Source organism: Neltuma alba, unplaced genomic scaffold, assembly GCF_004799145.2.
Source record: "Neltuma alba isolate B1F8T4 unplaced genomic scaffold, ASM479914v2 tig00012469_pilon, whole genome shotgun sequence".
In the NCBI taxonomy this organism is placed as follows: Eukaryota; Viridiplantae; Streptophyta; class Magnoliopsida; order Fabales; family Fabaceae; genus Neltuma; species Neltuma alba.
Window position 1 is genome coordinate 65,836 of NW_021636944.1, and position 21,256 is coordinate 87,091.

Here is a 21,256-nt window from a genome sequence, read left to right on the forward strand (position 1 = left end):
GGTATTCGCTAGCTGTGGCAAACATTGTTGTCGTATTTACTATTAAATTTGATAAACACATGACATGAAAATGTTTTATTCAATTTTTTAATTTTATGCTTTAATTAGAAATTTTAATAATAGATGCCTATACACATAATTTTAAGTATTTAGTTGGAATCTAACTACTCATTTCCGAAATTTCTAGCCAACATCTGTACCAAACATTGTTAGTTCATACAAGCAATGAATGAAGCACTTTGATGAGCATGAAATGAAATGTGTGAAGCATAAGTTAGAAGGACTAGGAAGCTGACTTCTGCTAATGAGAGGAGCTTCAACTGGAATATGACATAGGACAGCGTGGATGTACAAAGATGTGAATGTACAAAGACCCAGATTATGACTTCGATAATATTTAGTATACTTTTGTGATTAATATTCATCAAGATTTTTTCATACTACTATATTTTTGAAAAAAATAGAGCCTCAAAGATTAACATTAATTCTCTTACACAATAATTGGGATTGACCTCCCTGAATCATACTCTGCAAATTCTCAATAGAAAGAACTGCTTCCTTTCTGCTAAATTTTCCCAATCCAAGGCGGGTAGTCAAACAAAATCATAGGTTTGATCTAATTTTCAATATATAGTATTACATGATTTTCTCATGCAACATCTTTTTACATCATACAGAAAAAGAAAATTTTGTCAGAAAGAGAGGAAAGGAAAAGGAAAAAGAAAAGAAAGATCAAGGATGCAGCAAAGCGATGCATTTGTTTTGCAAGAACATGACAACGCTTGACAGCATGAAAGCACAAGAGAGAGATCATATTGTTGAACTCTATATGTTCTAGTACTTCTTTGCCTCCCCCATGAGAACTAACAAACACTATCTGCTCCAACCAAACTGAAAGCCGTTTCCTTTGAAATCCCTCTCTTTTTCATTATTTCCCTAAGTTCACTCACACCATCCCATTTCCCAGCAGCAGCTAAAGTGTTTGATAGTGCAACATATGCCCCTGGTCGTTTATCAGCATTCAACTTGAAAAGTTCATCTGCTGCTACTTTTGCCATCTCTAAATCACCATGGAGTCTGCATGAACTAAGTAGAGCAGCCCAAACATCAGAATTGGGTCTCTCAGGCATCCGCATGACAAAGTCCCAAGCTTGATGCAACCTTCCTGCTCGTCCTAACAGATCAACCATACAAGCATAATGTTCCATACTTGGCTTCAGTGAGTATTCATTCTCCATACCGTAAAAGATCTCCCAACCCTCATCTACAAGCCCAGCATGAGCACAAGCTGAGAGGACACTAAGGAATGTCACAAAATTAGGTTCAATGCAATGTTCATTCTGCATCCTCCAAAATAGTTCAAGTGCTTCATTTGGAAAACAATTCTTCCCATATCCATCAATCATAGATGTCCATGAAAAAACATTCTTTTCAGGCATGTGGTCGAAAACTCTTCGAGCATCAGCCACCCTTCCGCATTTGGAATACATATCTATTAAAGCACTTCCCATTTTTATGTTAAAGAAAAGTTGAGTCTTTATGAGCTGACTTTGCACCTGCTGACCGACTTCAAGTGCTGCAAGCGCTGAACAAGCACCAATTATGCTAGCAAACGTAGAAATATTTGGTCTAAAGTTCACCCTTTGCATGTCAATATAAACTTCAATAGATTTCATGGCATATTCAGATGATTTACTGTATCCTTCAATCATTGCATTGAATACTACAATATCCTTCTCTACCGTTTTGTGAAATATATATTCTGCATCTTCCACAGAACCTTGATTCATGTAACCAGAAATGAGAGACGTTGAACATATCACGTTCTTTTCTAACATCATATCAAACACGATCCTCGCATAAGCAGCCCTCCCATTCTTTGCATAAGAGTCGACAAGAGCCGTAGACAGAACATCATCCAGCTCCACATCAGATTTGAGGACTTGGGCATGTACCACCCTTCCAAGATCACCGAGAGTGACATTGCCAGAGGAAGTTGATGCTTTTAAAATCATTGAAAAAGTATAACCGTCAGGTTTTCCCCCTGAGACTAACAGCCAACGCACCAAACTGATGGATTCTTCAACTTGTCCATGTTTAAGATAACCACTAATCATATAATTATAAGCAGACAGAGTTTTCTCGGGCAATCCCTCAAACATCTGGCGTGCGTATCTCAAAGAACCACATTTCAAATACAATATTAAGAGTTTGATGGAAATATTCTTGTTTGGAACAAACCCAGTTTTCAGAATGTGGGAATGAATATATAGACCATCGGAAGGATTATCTGAATTGATGTAATGCTGTAAAGTATTGGACAGCAGTATAGTGGGAGACAAAAAGTCTTGGGCTGGCGATGAAATTTGATTGAACGGGATGAGAGCAATATTCCTGCGGAGTAATGAGAAGAAACGTATAACTACAAGCGGCCTCCCATTTTTCATGCTCCCACCGTCCAACTGATCTTGCGTCGGTTGGCAAGTTTGCGAGAGCAGAACCAATAGAAGCTAACCTTTCCGGGTCGCCGGCAAGACCCGGAAAAGGAACGGAATTATGACTCAGCAAGACAGCCTGACCCGAAAACAACTATCAGACCCCGAGCACAAGCTCTTTTTGAACTCCTACCTCAATTCAAGCTCTTTCATGAAATAAAATGTATTGGTATTGTAACGGAAAAGAAGCGAAAGGAATGGAATGAAAGAATGCCAGCTAACAGTTTTGTATGCAAGAAAGGTCAATTAAAAATTGCTCCTTTGGTAAAAAGAGATACTCAGAGAATTAGTTTGGATCATAAATATTATCTTAATTTATTTTATAACTTATATTTATTATTTTTTTTAAAAAGAATTTACCTCATCTATAAGTTGATATATAATATAATATTAAGAATATTCTATAACACATTTATTAAAATTAAATAATTTTTTTAGCTTTCTTAATATTTTTAGACGTACCAAATTTAAAAAAAAATTGCAAACTACCTAAAATGCCATCTACGTTTGGGGAAGGCAGGAGAAAGATATTGAAATATGAAAATCAATAAACTCGGATCCAGACACCAAAATTCAAACTCATAAAAGCACAAATCAATAGAAATAGAACTAACAATGACTCGCTTTCTCAACCTCCATCCAATATACAGATCCCGAGATATTGTTGTTTCAAAAATTAAAATAATAAATCAAATTCTCTAAATCGAACAATTTCCAGCCTCCAGTTACCATCTCTTCCAAAAGGTTGTTTATTCAAAGTTCGGACCAATTCTTCAGCACGCAGTTTATGGAATATGTCAAAAGTGGTAGTGTGGGAATGATAGAAAAAAATAACGATCAATGCAGATGAACAATTGTAGAATGAAGCTCGCTTACAACCTCGAAAATATAAGCAGTAGTAATTCAATAACTGGATACAACCTCGTCTCCGAATAGAATACATTGTCGCGACCATTTTCTCGCTCAAAAATCAAAATACCAAGATCCCAGCACAAAATGGGATTGGCCAGCCCCCTTTGAAAATTCTCAACGCAAACTCAGAAGATTGCAAGACTATCCTCAGAATAATTTCAAATCTAAATGAGATTAGCCCTTTTAAGAAACCTAATCGTCCTACAATAATAGGGCCATATTGATTCCACGAAATCGAGGTATTTCTCCACTATCCATTCTTTCAGTTCTTTCAATTTTCTTCTTGATTGTTCTTTGTAATCAATACCTTTTATGCCCAATATAGGCTGCAAGATAAGAGTTTGGAAATCTTCTTTGATCTTGCCACCAAAAACGTAGCTGTAGGCCAAAATGCAGTAAGAGGGAAAATTCTTAATTACTTTGACAGTTTGCTTGAAGCTGAAGACATAGAGGGACCATAGCTTCCGGATTATTACAACGTAAAGAGCCACAATTAATGGCCCCACAACCCACAAAGGAGTTAATTCCTTTGAAACTTTAGCTCCGTATCTGACGTTAACAGCCAGATAAAAAGGAACACTGCAAATAAAAGATAAAGATTATAAGACACAGAAGAGACGACAGCAATATTGACGATCAATGCTGTTGACATTATTTACTAGGCAAGAAAAGCTGAAACCCACAACAAAATATTTACCTAGAATTGCAAGAAAGGTAAAATTTGCTTCTGTTTTAAAACTTTGACCTCGTGCCCATTTAATTTCTCAGTCAAATCAATTTAAAAAAAAATGAAAGATCCACTCAATGGATAATCCCACAATTACAAAGGGTCCAGGTAGAAGGGGAGCCTAATTCCCCAGATATCTAACAGGTAACACCACAAATTTTCAATCATGAACACACTATCCTAAACTTACTTCACCAGTGGAATACATTTTCTTGATAGTATTCAAAATGCTGTGATAACAAGGAACAGAGTAATCGTTCAAAGTTCAATCAAGCACTACCCCTCCTTCCCATCACAAGGTCCTTTTTCTTTTTTTGCCCACGAAATCAAGTTTGATAGCCTGAATTTTGCTTCAACCAACAAATCCAAGCTGACACTTGAGAAAAGTCATGTATTTAACTGAGTGGTGGCAAAAAACACTCAGAAAACCTCAGAGACAAAAGAAAAAATCCTTCTTTCCCAGATCCCCAGTATAGTGAACAACAGTAATGTCCCAAGAGGCAGACAGCAAACATGCAAGGAGGAGAAAGCCATCATACTTACAATATCAGTAAAGGAATCTTTACCGTCTCGTCCAGGGCCAGAAAATGGGTCCATGCTACCTTCAAAATCTTACCTCTTTCAATACTTTGTGAGCCATCAAGAGTTTCTGGTAAAGCCCCTTGGGATGGTTCTCCCAAAATTTCTTTCACTTCTTCACTTGCTGGCTGTGTGCGCAATATTGTCAGCCATTTCTTGAAAAGTTTATGAATAGCAGTTGATGTTGGAATATTCTCATTTGCGAGGTCGTCATTTGCTTCAGAACCATAAGAAAGTGGAACATTTTGGGCCTTTGGAGATTCTGATTTGGTCTCCCCACCCTCCTCCAGTCTAACATAAGCCTTAGGAACTTTCAATCCGTTAGGTCTACCTCCCTTTTGATAATGTTGGGAACTGTCTTTGAAGGCTGAAATTCTGAAAGATTGAATCTTGGCTCCAAAAATGTAAGAAGGCCCTACACTGAAACAAAAAATTATTTAAAGGACGAAGACAAAAAGATCATGTGCATTCACTTCATGCATGTCTCCATATGTTACAAAATTAACTGGCACATACAGTTGGAGAAAAATAAGTATGAAAGCTAGAACAAGGCAAAAGTGAATACAGTATCAGCATTACCATGATTGAAACAACAAGAGCCCAGCATGATCACCCCATGAAACAATTAATTTTAAGTATAGCTTACATGCACAAATTTCCCTCCCTAGACAATTTTGCTCTTGCATAACACGAAATATTCAATTGTTGTAAATTGTTTTGTCATATTTTAATTCAATTACATTGAGTTGTTCTGTGAGTTGGTACTGTCAACTGTTCTCTGTTTACCTCAGAAATTGTAAGGTAGTTCTATATGTTAGCTTCTCCCAAACATTTTGAAGTTCTTGAAACCGGTGACTCCAAACATAGGACCATTTTTAGTTATGACTACAAGGAAACTGGACACAAATTGCTACACCTTAAAATACTTCGCTTAGGTAGGTAATTCCAATCAGTTCTTCCAATTCTGTGGTGTTTTGTTGAACCCTGCTTCAACTTTAGACTTTTGCTCCATGGCGCATGCCTCGAAGAAAATGTCACACATGAGCCCTGTACACAAGAAAATAAAAACGATAGGTTTAAGCTGGCGGCTCTGGTTAGTAGAAGTTATGATAGGTAAATTTGGTGTAATGGAACCCGTGCCACCACAAAAGGTCATTAATCATTTATGCAGAACGTCTCCTGCTTCACTAAATATGTGTTGCATTAAAACTAAACTTTGAGCACGTCAGATTGCAATAACAAATTATCTAAAATATTTCATTTCTTAACAACCATGTAGAGATTTTTTAGCACCATATTACAAGGTTAAGCCACTCAGTGCCATAGTGCTCAGACAACAATTTTGCTGCGCACCCAATTTTATACATAGGAGGCATAAAATTTGAAAGTAGTCATAGTTGGGGGATTAAAACCTGACAGTTATCTTCTAGCGGTGACAGAGTTCTAGCCAAATAATATGTAAATAGGTACCTGTGGTTGAAGGGCTATTAAAGCCATTTCAACTCTTTATCCACCAAATGATCTACGAGCAAGAACGTATTCAAAAATCACCACAAAGTTCAAGCGGTAGGCATTGGTAAACTATCAAGAAATCAGATGCAAAACTATACACATCTTGAACAATATGCGGAAGGAAGTTGAATAAGCTCATCCAAGTAGCTCATGTGACAACAAACACAAGGAAGAAAGGCGAAGCGTGGTATTTAGTGTTATAGCTCGTAGTGTTCAAATTTTAATGCCCAAGAATGCCGAGGAGAGTTTTAAGTTCAGCTAAACAATGATACACGAAGGAATCGACGAGCCCAATTATGAATATGTTTCGGTTATGTTACATTTAAAGAGGGGTTCAAAATTGAGCACAAGAAGAAGTAAGCGAAATCGGAAAAATTAAGAGAAAAAGAGCACCCTTCTCTAACACTGGACAGATGCACGGAGCCAGATTAAAATGGCAAAGTCACCCATAATCCCAGTGGGATGAGCTCACCATTCCGTTTGGCGGCATATGAAGCAATCAGAAAAATGCAACCACAATGAAATTTTCTCCCATTGATGTTTACCCCCCCCCCCCAAAAAAAAAAAAAAAAAACTAGCTAAGACTAACCAAACTGTGGCACGCACGAAATTGAGAAGCTCATTGGAACAAGCAAATCTCGGGTAGATAAGAAAAGGAGTTGAATGCAACTGACCTGCGTAGCTGAATTCATGAGCAACTGGAATGAAAATCTTTCACCAACATAGAAGCAGTCTGAAAATAACAATGCTTTTATCCATATCCTCGGGGGATAGAGAAAGAAAGAGATATGATGAATACGAAGAAAGCCATGATTGGTTGATTTAGGGCTTTTAAGTTTTAACGGTCCTGTTCGTTTCTCCAAATGTTTTCGACCGTCGATGGTACTGGCGTACGAAACAACAGAGAGTAAGGCAAATGGAAGCCGTTGACGTTGAGAGAGGAGAAATGAGATGCGGCGAAGGAATAAAAAACAATTTTGCACAGTTTCTCATACACACGTCTTTGTTAATTGTTACTACATGAAGTATTTAATACTCCTCCTATTCTTATTATAAGACCCAATTTGATTTTTATTAGTCTAATTATAAGACCCAATCTATTTTTTCTCTTATATTTATGTATTTTTTTCCAAGATAATTCCTTCTAATAATGATAGTTTTAGACAATATACTTAATTAGCAAGGATATTTTAAGAATAACAATACTTATTTATTATAAATAACCAGCTTAACTTACTTCCTTAATCTCCTCAAATAAGTCAATTGGGTCTTATAATTAGGACCGGAGGAGTATAAGATTTTATTTTATTTATATTTTGATTTTAAATATAAAATTTCAATTTATTTTGTTTATATATTTATTTATTATTTTAAGATAGTCATTCTAATAATAATAGTTCTAAACAATAAACTTAATTAGTAGGGATATTTTAGAAAGATAACATTTATTTATTATAAATAACTAATTTAACTTATTTTATTAATATACTTAAATTAATCAACTAGTTTTTATATTTAGAACCAGAGATAGTATAAGAGTTTGTTTAACTTTTATTTTTGTCATAAATATAATACCCTAATCCACTTTGTCTCTTATATTTGTCTAATTTTTTTTCAAAGTAGTCTTTAAAATTATGATAGTTTTAGCCAATCCATTTGATTAGTAGAGATATTTTAAGAAAAACAACATCTATTTATTACAAATAACTAACATAACTAATTTTCTTAATCCACTTAAATTAATTAACTAGTTTTTATATTAAGTTATGGAGGTAATTTATTTAACATTCCGTTTACATTCCTTTGTTGATTAATTAGATGTTAAGTTACCTAAGTATAACTCTTTTATATCAAAATATTCCTCTTAAACATTATTCAGTAATCTTTTAAATAGACATGGTGTCGTTTTGGTGTTTGTGTGTTCTGTTTAGTCTGTTTTGTAATGTGTCATAAGCTGTTAATAATATGATTTTTCAATTAAAAAAATAGATACGATGGCTAAAAAAACAAATCCAAATACTTTCTTTTAAAAAATTTTTATCATATTGTAAAATGAAAAAAATTTGTGAAAGTCTTACTTCAAACTTAATTATTTCATAATCTTTTAAGCACAAATATGTCTTGGATAATTGTAGCGAGATGGAGGCAAAGGAAGCGGACAATCCAAAATCTGGATATTTGAAATGAGATAAAAAAAAAAAATCAATCCAATGTGATGGGTAATATTATCTCCTATCCTAATTATAAGAGCCAGTTAATTAATTTGAAGAGATTAAAAAAGTAAATTGAGTTAGTTATTTGTCCTAAATAGGTGTTGTCTTTCTTAAAATATCCTTACTAATCAAGTGTATTGACTAAAACTATCATTATTTAAAAGGCTACTTTCAAAAAAAATGTATAAATATAAAAGATAAAGTGAATTGGGATCTTATATTTAGGACCAAAATAAAAGTCAAACAGGGTCTTATATTAAAGACCGAAGGTAGCATATACTCTTGAAAGGCAACACGTACTCGTTGTGTTTCATTTAAACAGGTGAAATGTGTGATGGATATTTCCGGGATAACTCTCTGGCACTAATTTCTTTTATCACTTTAAGCTAACTCAGTGATGAGTATAGTAATTCCATTGTATGATTAGAATTTGAACTTTCTCAATATAAATCTTCTTAGACTTGTGAAATAAAATACGCAAACAATGTCATTTTGATGTTCTGCACTCAGCAGAGTGCAGATTTGATTATCATGTTCTTTCATTCAGTATTTGGACAATGCCCATGGTTCCTTTTCTTTTTTTTTTTCTTTTTTACCCGGACAATGTTCATGGTTCAAGACACAGTACTGTATATACTATACTAGCACTTACTTTGAGTATTACCTCTGAACAGAACGCAAGTGTTGTCTCAGTGCCTCAGCTCTGCTTTTGGCCTCTAATTGCACGACGTAGCCTCCCGACTAGAAGCTTTGGGCTAAAATCATTCTTACCTTTTTCCTGGCTGAATGAAGTTTCTCATAATTTCATTTACATTCAGTGAAGGGAACCAAAAAGCAGAACTTAGGCTATCGATCCATTTATAGTACTTTACACATATAGGCCGGTATATTATAGGTTTGATAGCCATTACATTAATATATACAGGTATACAGAACAAATTGGCATTCAGATAAACCTGATCTGGCATGCAAACGGAGCTGAGATTTATGCCATAGTTCAATATGCAGCGACGCCAACCGATTCAAAAGCAGCTAATTTAGGCGCATCAACATCCACCCAAACCTCATTTGTACGCCCAAAAATCCGCAAGGGAGAATTGTACTGGGCAATTGAGTAAGCCTGTTGACTCTTGGAAGAAGTAGCATTTGCCCATGGAGATCTGCTCAAGCTGATGGCCAGCTTTTCTGCCTCTTTTACAATGTTGTCATCCCTTGCATATCCAGAGAACTTTCTGACAGCCACACAGTGGCTGACCCATTTATGGGGCTTGATATGCAGTTCGGGAAGTGGAAGGGGTGGATTAGCTTGAAACTTTACAGGCAAGTAAAAACGAACAAAGTAGGCTGATGAGTGAAGGGGACCGGCTCCAGGGACTATGCTCGTCAGCACAGGAGCAGTCATTGCAATTCGAGAGAAGTTGAGGTTAGCACCTTGCGTGTACTGGAACAACCTGCAACATCCAAAAATGACTCCTGAGAGGATGAAACTATGTTTCATTCGAGCTTGAGAGAGGGACAATTAACTCTCCAAATGAATGTCGATAAGGAAAAATACAACGTTTAAAGAGAAGTTTCCAGGGCAAACTGGTTACAAATTGAGCAGGTCTTACATGTATGTTGTGTGAGGCATGAAGCTATGCTAGATTGAGACCAGTTAGAATATGAAAACGTTTAGTTTTGACTCGAATTCCCGTTTCAGAGGGTGGAAATGGAAAATCTACTGGCATTTGATTTCCTTTTTCCTGGTAACTGGTGTGATATTAAGAAAGATGAAGGGAAGGTGAAAAATAATGGGGGGAAATCGGAAGTAGAAAGATCACTCTCGATGAGGGCAGAGTAAAAACGAGTCATCCAACTCTAAACCTTTTTTTTTTTTTTTAATTTGTTCCAAGCACAAACTTTACCTACACATAAAAATTCCCACCACCTCACTTACTACATTCACTCTCATTTTAACTAGTATTGAAGTTGGAATGCTGAGGGGAAAAATTATGGCGATCTATATTTTCCGACCGTCCATGGTGAAATCAACACGTCCACATCTTCTGCAGCAATGAATGCTGTAAGTCCACACAAGAAGACCATCCTATTTCGCGCTTTTCCTTAACTTGTGACATCTCTGCTGGACAGCAGAGGATCTATCTCGTCTAATCCAATTAGGTGGACACAGAATAATCTCACTTCAAAACGTCTGAATCTGCATAGATCATCTGAGAGCTCAGTAGCTGTTCCGCACATACTTCGATAGGGGTTAAAAACAGAGTCGTGTTTATAATAGGCCCATAGAGTATTCATGATTTTTTTTTTGGGACCGAAATAGAGTATTCATGATTGAATGTACGTAATTTGTGAATATTTACCAGCAAAAAAAAAAAATCCACTCCACGATATTGGCACATTGAAAAGTGGGTGTGCTGATCAAACCGAACAAGATTCAAGAGATTTCCAACACTTTCCGGAAATCATATAAAAGAACTACACAATAGTACAAGACAAGTTTAAAAAACCTGGGGGAAAGGTTCATCACCAACTAAACACCGGAAATATGCACAATCGAAGTGAAATATAATTGGTTTAGACAATAATTACCGGTGGAAGCCATTCCAGGTGGCCTTCTCGAAGGAAATGTCCTGGGTGGGAGCAGAAATCCAGACGGAGTCTCTGTAGAGCCTGATCTCGAAATCGGACTCCAGGTGAACCACTGCGTACTGTGGAGATTCGATCGCACCACAAACGAAAACCAAAGACATGACGTTGACCGCCACATACACACACGCGATCGCTTCCTTCCTCATCGTGGCTGAGCCCTGAAGAATCGTCCCCTGCGTTGAAAATGAAACTTGGAATGCAATTGTACTGCATTTCAGTATCGGAATATGCCATTGGTCTCATCAAAACTTGTGTCGTTTATTGAAGGCTATCCACGTAGGCCTTCAAATTCATTGATAGTGCGAGACGGCGTTAAAGCAGTGATTGCGATGATATTTGTCACTGATTTTTCTTTCTTTTTTCTTTAATTAATTCGAATCCAAAAAAGAGATTGTAATAAGAAGGCTGAAATTGGGAAAATGTGTAGGTCTTATTTTGCCAATTTTTCAAGTTTTGGATTGAAAAATAACTCGTGTTCTTGTGCAGATTAAGGATTGTTATAAAAAGAGATTTACTTTTAAATTGTTATGCTTTAATTTTGCAATAAAATTATATTTTCATAATTTCATTACTTTTTATCATGTAAGGTTTTTCCATAAATCCTAAGTAAAACAAAAGAATAAAAGAATTAAATTATGAAGAGATTAGAAGATATGTTATTAATATTTTAATAAAAAGGAAAAATATATTTGTCAATCCTTATAATTTCATTACATTTTGAATTAAGTTCCTTTAGTTTTATTTTTTTATTGAATCCTTATATTTTATTCCGTTAAAATCATAGGTCATTCCGTTAATTAATTTTCAAAACACCATTAGTTGCTCTCCCTCCCTAAAAGCCGGTGACTTTCTCTCATTAGATATGACCAGTTTGATGATGATGCCGAGAAGGAGAAGAGCTCCTTCTTTAACTCGTGAAAGCAGGGTCTTGGAGGAATGAGGTACATGGAAGGGGTGGAGCCTTTGGCCGTTGCGGACTGGGTGGTTATCATCCTTAACCTCTACTTCACCATATAATTGCCCTTTTTTTTAGGATAAAGAGTCTCTCCATTTCTCTTCCTCTCCATTTCCATTTATTTTCTATCTCAACCACTAAGATTGAAAGTTTAACAGTTTAGGTTTCATATTTTTTTAAATAATTTTATAAAGTATTTTTTATTATTGTTTTGAATTATACTGGCTAAAATTTAGTAGTTTTATTTGATTTTATTTATTTATTTTTGAAAATTTAACATTTTATTCATAATTTTATAAATTTGAAATATGAACCGTTAAAATCTCAATCTTATAGCTCAAATGAGGAGTGGACGAAAATAAAAAGAAAGAGAAGCGAAGACACCCCTTGTCCCCTTCTTTGACCTTCCATGGCCGCTCCAAAAAGTCTCATCCTTAAAATTCTAATAACTATTATTACCTTTTTGACGTCAATCAATCTGAAATCATAGATTAATACTACTTTTGATTTTTAATATAAGACCTTGTTTGATTTTTATTTTGATCATAAATATAAGACCACAATCTATATTATCTTTTATATTTATGTATTTTTTTTCAAGGTAGTCATTATAACAATGGTAGCTCTAACCAATATACTTGATTAGCAAGGATATTTTAGGAAAGACAACACATATTTATTACAAATAACTAACTTGACTTCTTTCTTTAATCTCCTCAAATTAGTCAACTAGCTCTTATAATTAAAACTGGAGGTAGTATTACCGAAGGTCATGACCATTTGAAACTAAAAAATCAACGCTCTTTTCATTGAATAATGCAAGGGTCTCAAAACAAAAGTTTGAAAGAAGCCGTCACCAAACTCCTCCGACGTCATTAAGGAAAAAAGCTTCTCTAAAATAGTGTGCAGAGGTGGTAACAAAACAAGAAAAAAAAAAAAAAAAGCTTTTAATGAGAGGGGGAGAAGAGAAAGAGCAACTAATGGTGTTTTGAGAATTTGTTAACGAAAAGACCTATGGTTTTAACAGAACAAAATATAAGGATTCAATAAAATGAAATAAAACTAAAAAGACCTAATTCAAAATTTAATGAAACTATAAGGACTAACAAATCTATTTTTCATAATAAAAAACATTGATAAATTTCGTAAATAACAAGGTTATTACGCTGGCAAAAAAACTGACAGGGTTATTACACATAGCAAGATTATGAGAAAACAAGGTTATAATAATTGTCCGAGCTCGAAAAAAAAATATCACTCCCTTTCATTTTTCTCTCTCTCTCCATTTTATCTTCTCAGCCAAGCACACCAAAAAAACCAAGTGGCATATCAATGAAGATCATGTCATCTGCTTTCATTTCGGAAGATGGCAATATTACTGCGTATTTTGAAGCCAATACAATGCGGATTATGAACTGGTTCTAAACTCATCCATTCAACCAATGTGTCTTGTACGAGGAAAAATAAAATTATGCAAGTGAATAGTTCTGCACACCAGTCGCACGGGAGAATCATCATTCGAAATCATGTTTGTAAGCACTCATTTTAAATTCTGAAAATCACGATTAAAAAAATGTTTATAAATCATTTCACTTGACCCCTCATGTATGAGTTATAATTTTTGCTCTTGGTGTAGCAGGAATAAATATGGATGATCTGAACTTCTAAGGTAGTTATTCGGAACAATTTCCAATAGATTCCTACATATCATGCATAAGAAGAAACAAGACAAATGAACGCCAATCATTAGAATGGTTCGTCTCAGATTCCTCACAGAATCTACCGTGGCTCTTAACAGTGATGAATCTATCAATGTCTTGTCATCTGCTATAAAGTTCGTACAGTTTGCTGCAACTTTGTGTATCTTCCAAAACAAGAATTTCGCTTCATGAAAAGCCTTCTCAATCTCTAAAGCTGGCAGGGAGTGTTTCTGGTGTAAAATATTCCTTCCTGACAGTCTCTGCAGAGCAAAACTTCACCTGCAAAAGAAAATGAAGATATGTTTAATTTTGCCGCAGGCAGCTCTTAATATATAATGCAAGAAAACATGGAAATCGATCAAAATGTGAGCCATGGATCTTACTTTGAATGCTCGTATTACACAAGGAACATGTATAATATTCCTCTGATCAAGTCAATCAAGATGCAAAGGTGATGCAGGGCAAACACACAGGGAAAGGGGAAAAGAAGGGTTTGAAATGCACTTGGACAATACTACCTCCAGTCCTAAATATAAAAGCTAGTTGACTAATTTCAGGAGATGAAGAAAATAAGTTAAATTTGTTATTTGTGATAAATAGATATTATTTTTCCTAAAATATCCTTGCTAATCAAGTGCGTTTGCTAGAATTACCATTATTAGAAGGACTATCTTGAGAAAAAATGTATAAATATGAGAGACAAAGTGGATTGGAATCATATATTTAGAACCAAAATAAACGTCAAACAAGGTCTTATATTAAATACCAGAAGTAGTATAGTTTAGATAGGCAACCCAAATGAATAACTATGGTATACTAAATTATTGATAATCCATGATTTAAGATACATACCCAAACCCATCATCCCAATTACCCCATTGGCCCATTTCAATTCGCCGTGTAGATGGAGGACGCGACTAAACAGGTTGCAAAGAAGAGAGAATGTTGGCTACAGAGCCATTTGGTTGGCGAAACACAATAAGTGATCTAAATCAATTGCAGTTAAAAATTGGACCACCTACGACTGATAGGGATACTCCAAAAGTTCAGCTCTAATGGCTAACCATTAAAGGCGCAGCTGGCTACCATCACTAGGCCAACACCACACGCAGCAATTACCATTAACTTTTATTTAGCAAGCTACCCCCGGTCCCAACCTAGCCAGCCATATTTTGAGAACATTTGCCATAAAAAGTTGAGATAATTAATAACAAAGTAGAAAGGAATTTGGGCATGGAAGGTAAGAAAGTTTATAGTGGATCCATGAGTTGAGCTTCGGTATAAGAGGAAAAATATCTTTTCTAGTGCATATCCATAAATACACACGGACCATCGGTACTACTTACCAAAGAAGCATATGATTTTAACAAGGGCTTGGCCATTTGCCAAATTGGCTTAAAAATGAGAGGAGCATCCACAAACAGTACTTGGGCCACTCGCCTGGGATAGTAGTAGTAAAATGCATCAAACTGCCAGAAGAAGCAAAAATTTAGTCTGTGATTCTCTTGTTAAAATTTGTTTCTAGCAACTAAAGTTGTCAATTTATCAAAGAGCAATTTATCTTTAATTCTACTATGAGCTATAAGAGGAAAAAGTAGCAATGAAAAGAGCTCGAAATAATAAATTGATAACTAATAAACAGTCAAGGAAGCTTAAGTATCTTTTGTCAGAAAAGCATAACAGTGACTAATTCCATAAATGAGAAATAATTATCATCACCATTTCAATTTAAAAACTCAATATTGACAGCAGTTTGATAAGCAAAAGCATCTCTTAGGCATACTATGCATATGAAATGACTTATACTGTTGCACATCAAATGAAGCCAACCACAATGCTTTCAATGGACTTAGAAGCGCCAGCACATAGATCACAGGCATATATTGAATGATGACAATACAGGCTGCTCTTCAGCAACATCTTCAGCAGATGATCAGAAAATCTTACCAAGAAGGTCAAGAATTTCAGATCTGCATTTTCTGTTCTGAAACCCCTGAGGTCAACTATTGCAAGTATCTGTTCATTACCAGTCGGAAGCCTACTCAATGCCTCCTCAAGTAAGAAGACACACAGCTTCTTATCATCTGAAGGGTCAAATTCCTGTGACATAATATCATCTAAAGGGTCAAATTCCTGTGATATAATTATTTATTTTTCTCATTACAAACAATTTTCCCAGTTGAAATATATAGACAAATACCTTCCTTATGCTACTAACATATACACAGTGCAGAAAATAGCAACAGCAAATTCAATTATTCGGGCAACAATAGCTCACGCAAATTATCATTTATAATTGAGAAACCATCAATTATGAAAATTGCCTTATGAAGTGTGATACTTTTCATAAAGCATTGAGAATTTCAGTTGCAAGAATTGACTATAATTACTTCAACTTCCAGACTTACTAAGGGAATATGCTTTGATCCCACCACCAAAAGCACAGGTCTGCCATCGACGTCAGGAAAGTCATGCACACATGCTTTTCCAGTTTGAGCTACGGCTTTAACAGCTTCTTCAGACAATTCAGATACACCGAATTCATGACGCCATTTCTTACAGAGTAGAAGGAAAACCGGAAGACATGTAAATTTCGTGAGCATGAAACGAATTCGATAAACTAATGCTAAACTAAAACATATATAGGATGTTGTCGCCGGCAACTTGTGCGCACATTTGAGGGAGATACTTCTAGGCTTGTTAACTTTTGAGCATGCAATTTTTTACTTTTCACCCAGGCACTTGAATGGGCAGCGAGATCTACTCAATCAACGAATCATCAGACTTAGTATTGTGCATAATCTTACAACCATTTACTTATGTGAAGGATACAATGGCTTTAGTCAACTTTGAAACAGCTTCGTCAACAGAAAACCTGCGATCTTTCAGAAACCATAGTATCATATCCTCGTCATCTCTTCCATTGCTACCTACAGGGAGGCTGGGGTATTCTTTCTCAAGCTTCTCCTTCACTTCCAGCACTAGCTGCATAATTTGAAAAGACATTGATGCTGAAGTAGCTGAATAAGTCAGTCAGCAAACGGTTTAATAACTGTACAAATGTTTTATTCAAGCCTAATGTTCATCATCTTTAATTCAATTCTAATCGTTCAGACTGAAATTTAAACATGGCTCGAGATTATAAACAGGTTCATGCACCGCCTACCTACAAAGAACACACCAAACCTCTCGGTTGCAAGATTAAAACACACATTACTCAGAACTGAGGGAAGTCGAGAGGTGGAGAAAGAAAAGGAAATTCTAACTGAAAATAAGTTTCTCCGGATTTCTGAGCCACCGAACATAGTTTCGGTTAAAGGAAAATGAGGGAAGAACCTTGCGTGACTCGTTGGGTTCCAGGATACAGCTCCGAATCGAACACCTGCGGATTTGGCGAGTGGTTCTGACGGAAACGCTGGAAGCAATCAGAGGATGGCTGAAACTTGGACCCAGACGAAGTGCCATGTTCCAGTTTCTTCCCTATCTCCCTGCCTTCTCGCTAACGTGTCAGTTTGCCGTTCATTTCACCAGGCAACGTCGTCTCCCAGTTTGAATCATTCTATTGTTCTATTTTCCATCGGTATTCGTTTGTCAACCGTCGGTCCCTTTTTCTCTCTGGCCGAGAACAGTCGGTCTCTTTTCGTAGTTTCTCCTTTTACACTTCAGGGATACTAGTCACATGTTGAATTTTTTACAGATAATGAGTTCCCAATTTATATAAATAATTGGGAAAATACCGTTGTATTTATACTTTAATGGTGTTTGTTTTGTAGTTCATGTGGTTTATTTTCATAGTTCCAATTCTTTTGTATATGCTCATTTGAAATGTTAGTTTTTTTAATTTAGAGAATACTTAAAAATTATAAGCCATAAACAGTGTTAATTTTGCTGAGGAAGACTTAGCACCATTAAATATAGTGGATGACTAAAAAACATCATGACCTAGGAGAAAAAATGCCCATACACACATCAAAATTTTGGTTGGAACTTGGAAGTTTGTTAAATGTTGAACCAGATTTTGTTGCTATTTCTGTCATGCTGGCGTCTAGAGATACAAATATTTTGACAGGGTTTATTGTGTTATTTTCTTCAAAGTAAAGCTTAAATTAAAACTCATAACATTCTGGAAATTTTAACCCAAAAGATAAGAAAAATGAAATAGACCAAAGGTCAGTTAGTGTAGAGAGGACATAGTTCTCATAAGTTTTGAACTAAAACTGGATAATGGCCGGATTGATATTTTTGAAATATGAATTGAAGAAATATTTGATTAGGAAGTCAGGTTAGAAATTTTTAAAAATTATCAAAAAAATCATGTAAAATAGAATTAAGGATCAAGAAATAGTGTTTTAGGCCTCAAAGGAATTATTGAAAGGAAAATAAATTAATATAGAATTTTCTGTATTTTCAGAATATTTGGTTGCACTAAGTAATAGTAATCAAAATTAATTATTTAAAATATCTATATGTCTCAATAATTCTGGAAAAAAATATGAAAATTTTTCTTAGAGGATCATCATAATTTATAAAATTGTTCCTGACTTCAAATGATGAGAAGGCTAGTTTTAATAATATTTAAAGTGAAATTATCACTAGTAAAATGCTGATTTTGCCAGAAATAGAATTTAGAGGATTATAGAGTGAATTAAATTCTAAGAAAAATCATGAAACTTCCTTGCACTGAGAAGAAGTTAATGGTGCATTGAGATGAATTTTCTAAGATAGTGGATTAGACAGGATACGGGAAAAATTTATTTGACACTGCATTGGTACTTAGTGCAATGTCAAGATACCTGAGAAAGTGTATTTTTCAGCAAAATTTTTCAACCCAAATGGCCCATATATCACGCCATTTTTGACCCGTTTAGAAGAAAAAATATTTAATTAAAAATAAAAATAAAATAGGTTTTCTACAAGGTGATTAAGGGGAATTAATCATAGTGATTAAGGAAGTTAATTAAGTTAATTAATTTTGGTATGACATAAGCATGTGACATCATCACTATGACATCATGTGGACAAGTGGCAAAATCATATTCTTAAGGCATAAGATTTGCACATTATTTTTATTTTATTTTTCATTATTTTTGGAAGAAAAATGGAGGGCTAAGATTTGTCTACGTACCTTTTGTAATTTTGTTGAAATTTAAAGGCAAAGAGTTAATCAAATTGCTATAAATACCCCCTCCTACACTCAAATTTTTCAGCCAAGAGAGGGACCTTGAGGAGACCTTTTTGTTCTTGAAATTCAAGAGAGAGAAAAGTAAACTCTAAAGAGAGAAAGACCACTCATGCTCAAGGAATCATCAAAGTAAGCTTATGTGCCTCTTGTGTTTTTATATAAGACTGTTTTTATAGTGATTTATTATTGATTTGGTGGCCATTTTTTTTAGGAAAAATGCTGCCAAATTTTCAAAAAAAAAAAGGAAGGAAAATAGCTAAAAGGTTGAGACATGGATTAAACACTTGAAAAAAGTAGGAATTGATTGGTTATGCTTGAGTTTTATAAAGAAAATCCAACTCCTAAACTTGTGCATTTTTCGGCCAAGATGAGTAGTAAGGGGTTAGAGTTGGATTCAATTCAATTTGATACTTCTAATATGTTTAAATGATAAAATGGTGTAGGAAAACATCAAGAAATGAAACTTGGAAGTATTAAAATTGAAAGGAAAAATTTTGAAAATAATTCCCCCATGTTTTGGCCAAATAGGTTCCAACAGGGAGGAATTAGATTTTCATGAATTTAAGTTGATATTTGAATTCTATATAAAAAAATTATGTAAGAATGGCCCAATAAAATTAAGGAATCAAAATTAGAAATAATAACCCAAAAATCAAGTAAAAAGAGATTGAGGGTTATTATGATGAATGGAATAATAATGTATGATGCCCCATTGTGTTACCGATAGGTTTGGCATCAAAAGAGAAGGAGATTTGCTAAGATGAGGAGATTGAAAGCAATGGATAAACTTAAAAGATGTAGCTAGCATTTACCTATGTGTTATGTTATGTTGCTATGCCGTGATGTGGATGAGATTATGATGTTATATGATGTATAGCTCCATGCTTGTAATACCTTGGCTTATGCAATATCGAGTGCTATGAATGACAAACATATTATTTTCTTCCCATGGCATGTGAATGAAGTTGAAAGCATGTGATAATTAGTGCATGTGGCATGAAATACTTTGCTCGAGTGTGACATTGTAAATATGATGCTATGTTATTAAGATTCCTACAAATCTTACCCTTCTCATGTTTAACGAACCCCAGGGCCTATAGCATTAAAAAGAAAAGGTAAGAAGGTGATCAATATATGAAGAAATGCTTGATGTTATGAAACTTTATGTAGCTTTGGTCTTTCTTGAATATATGTGGATACTTATAAATAATCTTCTGGATGATCCTATGTTATATTTTGATGCAAACATATGCCAAAATATACTATTATATCCAATTATGTGGTTAAATGAATGGCATGTTAAGTTAGAGCTTAAGTATGAAGAAGCAAGGCAATTAGGAGATAAAAGTCAACATTTTGGGGTCAAACTTTGATCAATGTTATTTTGACCAATTGAATGCGTTAGGGCACAAAATTTTAGATGCAAATAGATCTCATTTTTCTTTTTAAAATGAGTGGTAACATGCCTCAAATGGATAATTGCATAAGAAGTTATGCCTATTCAAATTTAGACAAAAATACTAAAAAATTAAAAAATGACCAAATAAATAGTATTTTTTGAAAATTTAATTTGGGCTCGAATTTGAAGACAATTCATTCAGAAATTATTTTTTCTCAAAAGATAATCTAAAGAGTCTCCAATAGAACCTGGAATCACTCAATTTTAATTTTTTAAAAATTAATTATGATTTTTTAAAATTTGGTCAAAATGCAGGTTGCTATAAATAGTAACCCAAGAACAAAATTGCTCAAAGTTAACTTTTTCAAACTTTAGGTCATCAAATATGATTCCATTTGCTTCTAATTAGTTAGTTATTTTGTATAAAATGAAGATGTTGCAAAACTTCCTTATGTAGGTAATATACTACATCTGTTTCTTATTATAAAAGCTTATTTGAATTTTAATTTAATCCTAAATATAAGACTCCAATCGATTTTGTCTTTTATATTTATTCATTTTTTTTCAAAATAGTCATTATAGTAGTTACATTTTTTTAAAAGTTTCATCAAATAATAATTCTAGTTAATATATATGATTAGTAAGAGTGTTTTAGAAAAGACAACACATATGTATAATAAATAAGTAAGTTAACTAATTTTTTTAATCTCTTCAAATTAGTCAACTAGGTCTTATATTAAAAACCAGAAATGGTATAACACATATATAAGTAAAAATATATATTTTATCTTTGAATTTTATAAAAAATTTCGGTTTGATTCCTTTAAAAAAAATATATTTTTCCTTAAACCTTTAAGATGTCAATAATAGTTTTAGAGTCAAAAAAACTAAAAAAAATATACTTTACAAAGTTAAAATATCAAATTAAAACAT

At 34.3% G+C, this 21,256-nt stretch overlaps 4 protein-coding genes across 6 annotated transcripts; all 4 read right to left on the reverse strand.

Moving 5' to 3' along the window:
• Positions 1–593: 593 nt before the first annotated feature.
• LOC114727400 (pentatricopeptide repeat-containing protein At1g28690, mitochondrial-like) lies at positions 594–2,640 on the reverse strand. The gene has a single exon (XM_028914111.1). The coding sequence runs from the start codon at positions 2,445–2,447 to the stop codon at positions 864–866; it is 1,584 nt and encodes a 527-aa protein (XP_028769944.1). The 5' UTR covers positions 2,448–2,640; the 3' UTR covers positions 594–863.
• A 717-nt stretch (positions 2,641–3,357) lies between these two features.
• On the reverse strand, positions 3,358–7,054 carry LOC114727392 (uncharacterized). 3 transcript variants are annotated; one of them, XM_028914104.1, is made up of 5 exons: positions 6,900–7,054; positions 6,184–6,235; positions 5,630–5,760; positions 4,678–5,133; positions 3,358–3,986 (listed from the first exon to the last, which is right to left on the reverse strand). In XM_028914104.1, the coding sequence occupies exons 2-5, from the start codon at positions 6,208–6,210 to the stop codon at positions 3,572–3,574; spliced, it is 1,029 nt and encodes a 342-aa protein (XP_028769937.1). In that variant the 5' UTR covers positions 6,211–6,235; positions 6,900–7,054; the 3' UTR covers positions 3,358–3,571. The 3 variants fall into 3 exon arrangements, with proteins under 3 accessions (XP_028769937.1, XP_028769936.1, XP_028769938.1); XM_028914103.1 differs by having other exon boundaries at positions 6,184–6,249; XM_028914105.1 differs by lacking the exon at positions 6,184–6,235 and having other exon boundaries at positions 6,900–7,053.
• A 2,133-nt stretch (positions 7,055–9,187) lies between these two features.
• On the reverse strand, positions 9,188–11,275 carry LOC114727396 (heme-binding protein 2-like). The gene is made up of 2 exons (XM_028914108.1): positions 11,028–11,275; positions 9,188–9,889 (listed from the first exon to the last, which is right to left on the reverse strand). Exons 1-2 carry the CDS (start codon positions 11,231–11,233, stop codon positions 9,436–9,438), a joined length of 660 nt encoding a protein of 219 aa, XP_028769941.1. The 5' UTR covers positions 11,234–11,275; the 3' UTR covers positions 9,188–9,435.
• Positions 11,276–13,585: 2,310 nt separating this feature from the next.
• On the reverse strand, positions 13,586–17,357 carry LOC114727394 (CRAL-TRIO domain-containing protein C3H8.02-like). Its single transcript, XM_028914107.1, has 6 exons — positions 17,079–17,357; positions 16,575–16,727; positions 16,151–16,297; positions 15,690–15,842; positions 15,089–15,211; positions 13,586–14,021 (listed from the first exon to the last, which is right to left on the reverse strand). Exons 1-6 carry the CDS (start codon positions 17,205–17,207, stop codon positions 13,944–13,946), a joined length of 783 nt encoding a protein of 260 aa, XP_028769940.1. The 5' UTR covers positions 17,208–17,357; the 3' UTR covers positions 13,586–13,943.
• Positions 17,358–21,256: the final 3,899 nt, after the last annotated feature.

Excerpts from the sequence above, each read along its gene's own strand:
- LOC114727400 (XM_028914111.1), bottom strand. The coding sequence starts at position 2,447 with ATGAAAAATGGGAGGCCGCTTGTAGTTATACGTTTCTTCTCATTACTC.
- LOC114727392 (XM_028914104.1), bottom strand. The coding sequence starts at position 6,210 with ATGGCTTTAATAGCCCTTCAACCACAG. Across the intron at positions 5,134-5,629 it reads CCTAAGCGAAGTATTTTAAG|TGTAGGGCCTTCTTACATTT; the intron begins GTGTAGCAATTT and ends TTTTTGTTTCAG. Across the intron at positions 3,987-4,677 it reads AAGATTCCTTTACTGATATT|TGTTCCTTTTTATCTGGCTG; the intron begins GTAAGTATGATG and ends TTTTATTTGCAG.
- LOC114727396 (XM_028914108.1), bottom strand. The coding sequence starts at position 11,233 with ATGAGGAAGGAAGCGATCGCGTGTGTGTATGTGGCGGTCAACGTCATG. Across the intron at positions 9,890-11,027 it reads ACCTGGAATGGCTTCCACCG|GTTGTTCCAGTACACGCAAG; the intron begins GTAATTATTGTC and ends TGGATGTTGCAG.
- LOC114727394 (XM_028914107.1), bottom strand. The coding sequence starts at position 17,207 with ATGGCACTTCGTCTGGGTCCAAGTTTCAGCCATCCTCTGATTGCTTCC. Across the intron at positions 16,728-17,078 it reads AACCCAACGAGTCACGCAAG|CTAGTGCTGGAAGTGAAGGA; the intron begins GTTCTTCCCTCA and ends CAAATTATGCAG. Across the intron at positions 15,212-15,689 it reads TGAAATTCTTGACCTTCTTG|TTTGATGCATTTTACTACTA; the intron begins GTAAGATTTTCT and ends TTCTTCTGGCAG.